This window comes from Bubalus bubalis, chromosome 3 (genome assembly GCF_019923935.1).
Source record: "Bubalus bubalis isolate 160015118507 breed Murrah chromosome 3, NDDB_SH_1, whole genome shotgun sequence".
Classification (NCBI taxonomy): Eukaryota; Metazoa; Chordata; class Mammalia; order Artiodactyla; family Bovidae; genus Bubalus; species Bubalus bubalis.
Genome location: NC_059159.1, coordinates 25514363 through 25525266, shown reverse-complemented (window position 1 = coordinate 25525266; position 10904 = coordinate 25514363). Strand labels below are relative to the sequence as shown.

The 10904-nt window shown below is 47.3% G+C and overlaps 1 protein-coding gene and 1 long non-coding RNA gene across 2 annotated transcripts; one reads left to right on the top strand and one right to left on the bottom strand.

Moving 5' to 3' along the window:
- The first annotated feature begins 993 nt into the window (after nt 1–993).
- Nucleotides 994–5409, top strand: LOC102403727 (gastric inhibitory polypeptide). The gene is made up of 5 exons (XM_045164808.1): nt 994–1075; nt 2524–2701; nt 3255–3344; nt 4101–4202; nt 5265–5409. Exons 1-5 carry the CDS (start codon nt 994–996, stop codon nt 5272–5274), a joined length of 462 nt encoding a protein of 153 aa, XP_045020743.1. The 3' UTR covers nt 5275–5409.
- Nucleotides 5410–7118: 1709 nt separating this feature from the next.
- On the bottom strand, nt 7119–9348 carry LOC123332615. Its single transcript, XR_006549506.2, has 2 exons — nt 9289–9348; nt 7119–7275 (listed from the first exon to the last, which is right to left on the bottom strand). It is a non-coding gene; the product is annotated as an uncharacterized LOC123332615 (long non-coding RNA).
- Nucleotides 9349–10904: the final 1556 nt, after the last annotated feature.

Sequence of the window (10904 nt, the reverse complement as noted above, 5' to 3'; positions counted from 1 at the left end):
AACTTTATTACATGTAAAATGGACTTAATGTGGCAGGAGCTGTGGGCTTAATTTCTTGAGATAAGATGCTTTTAGGCTAATCAGCAGATCAGTGATGCCTGGATATAAAGGAGCCAGGGCAAACTTTCCTGAGGCAGGCTCTGAAGGGCCAGGAGGGAGGAGGAGAAGACCCCTGCCCTGTCCTTCTGGGTGAGCTGGAAAGGAAGCCTGGTAAGAGAGCAGCTGGGAAGGGGTGGCCATGGACGAGATACTGGAGCGGGGTGGGTCTCGGCACCCTAGTACTTTTCTTCTATACAAGTAATAAGAAGGTGACTTTAAGGGTTCCTTTAATACCCAGGTGACAAGGCAGGAAGGCAGGGTCTTGCAGCCGACACATCTCTAGAGCTAGTTTTGGTGCTCAGGGCTTGGAAGGAAAGTTCTGCTGAAGATGCCCTGCGGAAATGGGGCTCGCCCTTGGCAGAAGCATCAGACGTCCCTGAGTGGGGACAGTGAAGTCTGAGAAATGGAGAGGGCTTCTATTTGCGATTTTCACTTTGGGCAAGAGGGCTGAGATGATTTAGGTGACAGCCAACTTGAGAGCTGGAGACTCTGGAGGTGAAAATCTTGCCAGTTCACATGCCCATGATGTCTAGCCATGGGGGCCAGGAACGGGGCCATCCAGATGTACAAGCCTTCACTGCTTTCTCCTGCCAGGAACGCTCCCTGCTGCCCTCCTTCCTCCCTGCTTAGACTCCTCCTAAAATTCCCCAAACAGGTTCCATGTGCCTTCTAATGTCCCTTCTAGCTGTAATGCCAGCACCCCTCACCATCCCCAAGGTATTTCTCCAGGGTCTTAGAAAAGCTCTAACTCCCAAGGCCTGGCCCCCAGCTTCCAGATTCCCCACAGGCTCCAGGGCTCCTAAGTGCACCACCATACTGGCTGTCCCCTCAGCACAGGGCTTCCCTCTCACCCTTGTCCTTTTCTCTCTTATCTCAGGAAAGAACCCTTGGAAGATGTTGGCCATGAAGACCTTCTCCCTGCTGGTGGTGTCCCTGCTCCTGGCAGTGGTGCTGGGGGAGAAAGAAGAGGATCACTCCCAGCTGGGGTGAGAAAGAGGGGTCAGGTGGCTGGGGGGATGACTGGGTTCTGGTTTTCAAGAGACAGGTAAGAAAGGGAGGAATCCCAGGCCAAGAAGAAAGATGCTCAAGGGAAAACCTTACAGTAATCGGAGTGCAGAACGAGGCTAGAACCAGGGAGTATTTTTACCAGCTAAAATTGCAGCTGGAGAGATTGCAGTCAAATCTCTGGAAGGACTTCCCAGCAGTGAAGTGGCTGAAGTAGGTGAAAGTATCTCCCTGATGAAAGCCTTAACTGCTCATTTGTTTGTGCGTTTTATCAGATTTTATAGGCAGCTTCCTGTGTGCTCAGCACAAGGGATACACATGAAGAGTGGTCCGCAAATGCCACCTGTCCTCATGGAGCATATAGATCCAAGGGGAAGACAAAGACCCATCTAAGCAAACTTCAAACTGTCATGAGTGCTGTGAGGAGAGGCAGAGAAGGTTATGAGTGAATATAATAGGGGGAAATATAGTGAAGGGCAGGGAAGCCTGGTGTGCTGCAGTCCATGGGGTTGCAAACAGTCAGACATGACTTAGCAACTGAGCACACTCACACACAGTAGGGGACTCTGTTTGTGTGTTGGGGAGACCAAGAGAGACATGTCTGAGTAGAGTTAGGCCTTCTCAGATGCAAGGACAAACCATATGGCCCTATCAGCTTGGCCGTGTAAGTTTGAGACAATATCGTGTAGAAGTTAAAGACCGTAGACCTGGACCCAGACTAGCTGAGGGTCAGCCCGGGTCATGCTTGCACTAAATTAATCTTTCTGCATTGTGGTTGCTTCACTCACCAAAGACATGTAGTGTCTACCTCCTACACAATGAATTTATGTATTAAAGGGCTTGTACAGGACCTGACTCATATTAAGTCCTGTTTTATAAGAGCTCACTCTTATTAGGAAAAGTGAAAGTGAAGTCACCCAGTCATGTCCAACTCTTTGTGACCCCATGGACTGTAGCCTACCAGGCTTCTCCGTCCATGGAATTCTCCAGGCAAGAGTACTGGAATGGGTTGCCATTTCCTTCCCCAGGGGATCTTCCTGACCCAGGGATCGAACTCAGGTCTCCTGCATTGCAGGCAGACGCTTTACCATCTGAGCCACCAGGGAAGCCCATTATTAGGAAACTAAGAACCGAATAACTGAATTGGGTGGCACCAGGACAAAAGGAGCGAAGGAGGGAACTCTGATTCAGTCCTTGGGGATGAGGGAAACCTCTGATCTTTGCCCAGAAGCCAGAGCCTCACATAGTGAGGATGCAGGAAGTGGGCTCTTGAGTTGAGGATAAAGTCCCAGGGGCATGATGCATGGACAAAAGGGTGACTCCATAAAAACTGACTCCCAAGAAATGGGCTGCTTCCTTTTCAGATGGTGGTGACAATCATTTATTGTTGCGCTCTCTGCTCCTTCTATGGCACCTCGGTTTCCCTCTCTCTCCCCTCCCTGCCCCTCAGATTCCACCCTAAGGCCAGTGGCTCCCAGCCTCGAGCAACCAGGTATGCTGAGGGCACCTTCATCAGTGACTACAGTATCGCCATGGACAAGATCCGCCAACAAGACTTTGTGAACTGGCTACTGGCGCAGAAGGGGAAGAAGAGCGAGTAAGTCATGTGCACCCCCAACCCCTGCTCCCTGTGCCCCGTGTGATGCACAAGCCCAATGTGGTCTTTCACTTAGGTGCTGATTGGGAGCTGAATTGCATGGCAGTCCTGCCTGGGCTCCTGGCTCAGGCAGCAGTTCGGTCTGAGGGCAGGACGTGGGCAATTTTCCAATCCTTTGCTTCTAAGGGGAGGGGTCAGGGAAGGTGTTTTGGGCTCAGAGAGGCTCCCTAGGGGGCTGGGGATGAAGGCAGAGGAGCTGAACTGCTGCCAATGACTCTTCGGTGGTGGCAGCTTCAGACTTTGGAAACAAGACGAGCTGATCTCGGTCTTCTCTTTGCAAAGTCTCTTTCCCTGACTTTGCTGTTTGACCTGTATGGTAGCTTTTGAAAAGCTTTTCACTGACAGCTGAAGACAAGCAGTTGGGAGGTTGACTGAAGAAAGAGGTACCCTCTGCTCCTTGGGTTGAGGTACCAAATGGTTGGAGCTTCTTTGGACTGGAGAATATCTGGAATCGCCCCTGGCCCTACCTATTCCCTAATCTTTATTTTACCAGCTGGATACACAACATCACCCAGAGGGAGGCTGGGGCCCTAGAGCTGGCCCATCAGTCTAACAGGAAGGAGGAGGCAAAGGAGGAGCAGGGGTGAGTCTGCCCTAAAGGGAAGGGGTGGGGGTGGGGCCTCCAACTCACTCCCACCTCATTGTTCCCTTTCCCAGACCAGAGCAGGGCTAGGCCCCAGACAAGCATCCTCCCCTACCCAGAATTCAAAGAGGGGTCTTCACTGAGCTCCTGGAGATCAGCCCAAGCCTAAGGGAATAGCCTAGGAGGAATGGGGGTGGGGGTCCTGGGAGCGGATTTGGGGCTAGAGTTTCTAAGATTGATGACTTAATGTGCAGAGTCACCAAGTCCAGGAGAGACTCAAGTCCAGGAGCTCAAGGCTCCAGGAGGGACTTCAGAAACTGGCTTCTCCCTTTTTGTCTGCTAAACTTCAGGAAGGCTTTTATGGAACAAGGACCCTCCCAAGGCCAGTCCCCTGAAATCAGTTACCCTGTTTCTGTAGGAAGCTGAGGAATTGACACAGATCATTCTAAAGAGTGAACATTCCCAAAGTAATCTCTGGGGGGTTGGAATACACTCTGGGAAAACTGTAGAGGTGGGTGGGTGGGATGTCTCTTACCAGAATTGTTTGTCTGCCTGTATGGAAGAGCCTATATTCCCTGGCGGACAGATCTGGGCAGAGCTTTGAAAGCTGAGACAACTGAGAGGCAGCTGTGTTGACTTGCACCCCACACCCCCGCCCCACCTTGTCCCACCACGCTGGAGTCCCAGCCCCAGTGTTTACTCTCTCTGGGTGGGGCCCGGGCTTAAGGGGCCTGCCAGAGGCTTTCTTCTTTGTAGCTCCCTGCCCAAGAACCCCAGTAATGAAGATTTGCTAAAGCATTTACTGATTCGAGAGCTGCTGGCCTGGATGGTGGATCAGATGGAGCTCTGCAGGCTCAGGTGGGAGTTTGGCAGCTTTGGGCATATTGCATATTGGCTGTGAGCTCTCACTCTGGAGTCAGACGTGGGTTCAGATCTTCACCCCAACACAGGCTGACAAATTACTTACACTCTCTGAAACTTGAGACTTCTCAGGTGGCTCAGACGGTGAAGCATCTGCTTGCAATGCAGAAGACCCGGGTTCGACCCCTGGGTTGGGAAGATCCCCTGGAGAAGGAAATGGCAACCCACTCCAGTACTCTTGCCTGGAAAATCCCATGGACAGAGGAGCCTGGTAGCTACAGTCCATGGGGTCGCAAAGAGGCATTTTTGTGGAAGTCAGGGTTATTTAAACCACTTCATAGGATTTGGTGGGGTTTGAATAAGATAATGCTAGGAAAAGGGTGACAGCAACATCTGCAGAGTATTAAGAGTTTGCCAATGTTGACAGATATTAGTACCACTTTCACTGCTTCCTCAGTTTCCTCCAGGTGACACGCTGCTCTCACCTGCCCTACCCACCCAAGACCATAGCATCCTCAGCTTTCCCTCAGTACCCTTGTGCCATGGCAGCTTCTCAGTGATGAAACCCCTAGAGTTGGAGGAACGTTGCCCTTCTCTGTAGCTCCAGCTGGTCTCAGTAATCCTCGAATCCTCCTCCTCAGCTAGGAAGTCTTTCAGTTTATTAATATCATGTCTTAGAAGCAAAGGGATGGCTCAAAACCATGGAGAGATCCAGCCACTCGAACAGTGAGACAGGATATTCATTCAAGATGCAGACGCCAAGGTGCAGAAACAAAAACAAATTCAGACCGGTGATGGGAAGTTGAGGGATTGAGGGAACAAATCTGGAATGGCTTCCTGTAAGAGGGTTAGAAGGACCCTATGTGGCCAGAACAATGGAGAAAAAAGTATGAGAAAATCTCCTTGGTAAAGTGGGTAACAGTCTATGCACTTTTTGGAATAATTACCATTAGAAAGGTAATTGGGAGGTAGGAGGAGTTGAGCTGTGGCTGGGTGCCAGAATACACGTACTTTGCTGACTCTAAGCCGATATTCCCCTCCTCTCTCCACTCTGCACAGATTTCAGTGACTCTGACCAAACCCAAGCTCAGAACTGGACTCTGCCCTTCATTTACTCAGCTCTTGCTTCAGCTCCACTCCAAGATACTCCAAAGAAATCAAACTAAGTTTAAGCTGAAATAAATGTTTGTGCTCATTGTCAAAACGTAAGTGTCTGCTGATGACTAACTGGACGTTTGTCTGTGTGTGCACTACTCAGTGAAAAGGAGGTATGGCTCTTACCTATCTGTTAATTCATATATTGTTTCCATGAACACTTACTGGAAACCTAACACAGGCAGGGATTATGCTTAACACTGGGTATACAGCAATGGTGGAAACAGACACAATCATTGTCCCCAAGGGTTTACAGTCTAGTGATGGAGATGTACCTTAATCTTTATACAAACTGGGACTTCCCTGGTGGTCCAGTGGCTAAGACTCTGCACTCCCAAAGCAGGAGGCCCAGGTTTGATCCCTAGTCAGGGAACTAGATCCCACAGCTGAAGATTCTGCATGCAACAGAGAACCCCATAGATGGAGTAGGCAATCAGGAGGGCCTCTCTGAGAAAATGACGTTTAAGCTGAATGAGATTTTAAAAAATGTTTATTTCTTTTTGGCTGTGCTGGGTCTTCCTTGCTGTGTGGGCTTTTCTCTAGTTGCTGTGAGTGGGGGCTACTCTGTAGTTGTGACTTACTGGCTTCTCATCGTGGTGATGTCTTTGGTTGCGGGGCACAGCCTCTAGGGTGCGCAGGCTTCAGTAGCTGTGGCATGTGGGCTCTAGAGCTCATGTGCTCAGTTGCTTCGCAGTATGTGGGATCTTCCCAGACTAGGGATGGAACCCATGTTTCATGCATTGACAGGTGGATTCTTTACCACCGAACCACCAGGGAACCCTAAGCTGAGTGAGATCTGAAGGATAAAATGGCCAAATGGTGAAGAGAGACAATAAATATTAGCCCGTAGTATTGTTCTATGGCAAAACGGGCAATGGGGTGGAGAGAAGAGCACAAGTGGAGACTGGGCAGGTGGGCAGAAGCAGGGCCTCAAAGGCCACATTAAAGCTTTGGGATTTTATCCTTAGTGTAAGGGCAGGTCCTTGAAGGAGTGTGAGCAGGGGGAAGTCAGAGAAGATCTGTTTGCATCTCCAATCATACTGATGATGGTGAGAATTATATTGAGATGAAGAGGAATGAACATGAAATCCCTCTTGCAGGATTCTAGATTTCACACTATGGAGATGGCAGGGAAGGTGAAGCAAAGTGGGAGAACTCAGTGTGTCCAAAAGTCAATACCTCTTTCTTTCTGCATTTCAAGACTTTCCCACCTTGGTGTGCTGCCTTCTCTCACTGCCCTGCATCCACAGAAAGCAAGGCTGTCTCTCCTTCCCACTTAGTTATCTTTGCTAATGTCCCCCTCAGAGAAGGCAATGGCACCCCACTCCAGTACTCTTGCTTGGAAAATCCCATGGACGGAGGAGCCTGTTAGGCTGCAGTCCATGGGGTTGCTAAGAGTCAGACACGACTGAGCAACTTCACTTTCACTTTTTACTTTCATGCATTGGAGAAGGAAATGGCAACCCACTCCAGTGTTCTTGCCTGGAGAATTCCAGGGACGGGGGAGCCTGGTGGGCTGCCATCTATGGGGTCACACAGAGTCGGACACAACTGAAGTGACTTAGCATAGCAACGTCCCCCTATCCCCTTGATCTAGTCACGTTTTAGCAGACTAGAGTCAAACACCTAGATTCAAATCACTCTCTAGGTCTGTGACTTGGCAAGTTAGTTCCTCCCTCTCTCTGATGCTCAGTTTCTTGTCTGTAAAAAGATTAAAAAGTACTCACTTCATAGAGTTGAAGAATTTCAAGATAATGCTTGGCACAAAGTAACTTTTGTTATTATTATTCACACATGAAACATCAATTTAAAAACATGGGGTGGGGGTATTAGGACTTCTCTGGTGGTCCAGTGGTTATGACTGGCTTCTGGCTTCTGGTTCAAGATAGTCCAGTAGAAGGACGTGCACTCATCCCTATAAAAAAGCAACAAAATTGCAACTAGTTGCTGAACAACCATGGACAGGAGGACACTGGATCCACCAAAAAAGATACCCCACGCCCAAAGACAAAGAAGAAGCCACAACGAGATGGTAGCAGGGTCACAATCATGGTAAAATCTAATCCCATACTCAGCCAAGTGGGTGACCCACAAACTGGAGAACAATAATATCAAAGAAATTCTCCCACTGTTGTGAAGGTTCTGAGCCCCACGTAAGGCTTCCCAGCTTAGGGATCCAGCAAAGGGACTGGGAATTCCCAGGGAATCTGACTTTGAAGGACAGCCACATTTGATTACAGGACTTCTACAGGACTAGGGGAAACAGAGACTCGACTCTTGAAGGGCACAAACAAAATCTGTGTGCACCAAGACCCGAGGGAAAGGAACAGTGACCCCACAGGAGACTGAACCAGACCTATTTGCTAATGTTGGAGGGCCTCCTGTGGAGGCATGGGTTGGCAGTGATTCACCACAGGGATGGGGCCTTGGCAGAAGCAGTCCTCTTAAGCCATGGCCTAAGTCCTCTTGGAGTTCACCATTAACCCTACCATAGAGTCCAGAGACCCCAAGGCTGGGTGGCCTCAAGCCAAACAACTTAAAGGGAGGGATCAACTTCACCCATCAAGAGATAATTGGATTAAAGCTTTACTGAGCAAGGCCCTACCCACCAGAACAAGACACAGTTTTCCCCACATAGTCCCTCCCATCAGGAAACTTACACAAGTCTCATTCACGAAAGGGCAGACAGAAGAAGTGAGAAGAATCACAATCTCACAGCAGTTAGAATGAAAATCACACCACAGAAAGTTAATCAGGATGAAAAAGCAGAGAGTTATGTCCCAGATGAAGGGACGTGATAAGACCCCAGAAAAACAACTAAATAAATGGAGATAGGCAACCTTCCAGAAAAAGAATTCAGAATGATAGTGAGGATGATCCAGGATCTTGGAAACAGAATGGAGAAGATACAAGAAATTTTTATCAAAGACCTAGAAGAACGGTTCCCTGGTTGTTCAGACAGTAAAGAATCTGCCTGCAATGCAAGAGACTCAAATTTAATCCACTAGGTTGGGAAGATCCTCTGGAGAAGGGAATGGCTACCCACTCCAGTACTCTTGCCTGGAGAATTTCACAGACAGAGGAGCCTGGTGGTCTACAGTCCATGGGGTCGCATGGACTGTAGTCCATGGGGTGGGGTCGCAAAGGGTAGGACATGACTGAATGACTAACACTCAGAAGAACTAAAAAACAGAGATGAACAATATATTAGAAGGAATCAATAGTAGAATAAATGAGGCAGAAGAACAGTTAAGTGATCTGAAGAAAAGGATGGTGGGAATCATGACTGCAGAACAGAATATAGAAAAAAGAATGAAAAAAAAAAATGAAGACAGCCTAAGAGACCTCTGGGACAACATTAAAGGCACCAACATTTGCATTATAGGGTTCCAGAAGGAAAAGAGAGAGAGACAGGACCTGAGAAAATATTTGAAGAGATAATAGCTGAAAGCTTTCCTAATATGGGAAAGGAAATAGTCAACCAAGTCCAGGAAGCACAGAGAGTCCCAGGCAGGATAAACCCAAGGAGGAACACACTGAGACACATGGTAATCAAACTGACAAAAATTAAAGACAAAGATAAAACACTAAAAGCAACAAGGGAAAAACAACAAATAAAAAGAAACTCCTGTTAAGTTATCAGCTAATTTCTCAACAGAAACACTACAAGCCAGAGGGAATAGCAAGATTATTTAAAGTATTGAAAGGGAAGAACCTACAACCAAGAATACTCCACTCAGCAAGGAAAATTTTCCAGACAAGCAAAAGTTAAGAGAATTCAGCATCACCAAACCAGTAAAGGAACTTCTCAAGGCAGGAAACACAATCGAAGGAAAAGACCAACATAAAACAAACCCAAACAATTAACAAAATGATAATGTGCATGCTAAGTCACTTCAGTACAAGAGTACGACTCTTTGCAACCCACCAGCCTCCTCTGTCCATGGGATTCTTCAAGCAAGAATACTGGTGTGGGTTGCCATGTCCTCTTCCAGGGGATCTTCCTGAGCCAGGGATCAAACACACATCTCTTAAATCTCCTGCATTGGTAAGATGGTTCTTTACCCCTAGTGCCACCCAGAGGACCATGTTGCTGCTGCTGCTAAGTCGCTTCAGTCGTGTCTGACTCCGTGCGACTCCATAGATGGCAGTCCACCAGGCTCCCCCACCCCTGGGATTCCCCAGGCAAGAATACTGGAGTGGGTTGCCATTTCCTTCTCCACCCAGAGGACCATACATACCTATAATTACCTTAAGTGTAAATGGATTAAATGTACCAGTCAAAAGACATAGACTGGCTGGCTGGATGAAAATACGTACATGTATGCACTTCCACTTACAACACTTTACTTAACCCCCCAAATTGTATGTAACTATTTTATATTGTTAGGTTAATCATGTTTCCATTATGGCTTGCAACTGTAATTATCTTTTCTTTTTTGCCTGACTATTGATTGTGAAAGTTGATAAGCATCTTTTACTATTGTAATTATGTAACTATTATTCACTTAATAGCATTGTATCATGACTGGCCGACAGAAAATGATAGAATTCTAAATCACTAAAACTACTGTTTAATAGAAAAACCTGCAATCACTTTTTAAAATTCAGATGCATATCAGAATTATCTCGGAATTTTTTGAAAAATCCAAATGCCCAGGTATTGCTTTTTTTCCTCCGAAGATCCAGATGTGTTTCTAATGAGCAGCTATGTTTAAAAACAATTAGACTATATGAAGATTTTTTACTTTTATCTAGTTTGTTTCACTTTTTCTATTTCATATTCAGTGTTCCCATTTAATTTAGCTTATGTTTTCCAATTTCTCCATGTTTTTTAATGTTCTTTCTCAAGCCTTTATCAAGCATACTAGAAAAGTTTTTGTATTCATCAGTCAGTCAGTTCAATTCAGTCGCTCAGTCATGTCCTACTCTTTGCAACCCCAAGGACTCCAGCACACCAGGTTTCCCTGTCCAACACCAACTCCCAGAGTTTACTCAAACTCATGTCTATCGCATCGGTGATGCCATCCAACCATCTCATCCTCTGTCATTCCCTTCTCCTCCCGCCTTCAATCTTTCCCAGCATCAGGGTCTTTTCCAATGAGTCAGTTCTTCGAATCAGGTGGCCAAAGTATTGGAGTTTCAGCTTCAGTATTAGTCCTTCCAATGCATATTCAGGACTGATTTCCTTTAGGATGAACTGCTTGGATCTCCTTGTGGTCCAGTTCAGTTCAGTTCAGTCACTCAGTCGTGTCCGACTCTTTGCGACCCCATGAATCACAGCACACCAGGCCTCCCTGTCCATCACCAACTCCCGGAGTTCACTCAAACTCATGTCCATCAAGTCGGTGATGCCATCCAGCCATCTCATTCTCTGTCGTCCCCTTCTCCTCCTGCCCCCAATCCCTCCCAGCATCGGGGTCTTTTCCAATGAGTCAACTCTTCACATGAGGTGGCCAAAGTATTGGAGTTTCAGCTTTAGCATCAGTTCTTCCAACAAACACCCAGGACTGATCTCCTTTAGGATGGACTGGTTAGATCTCC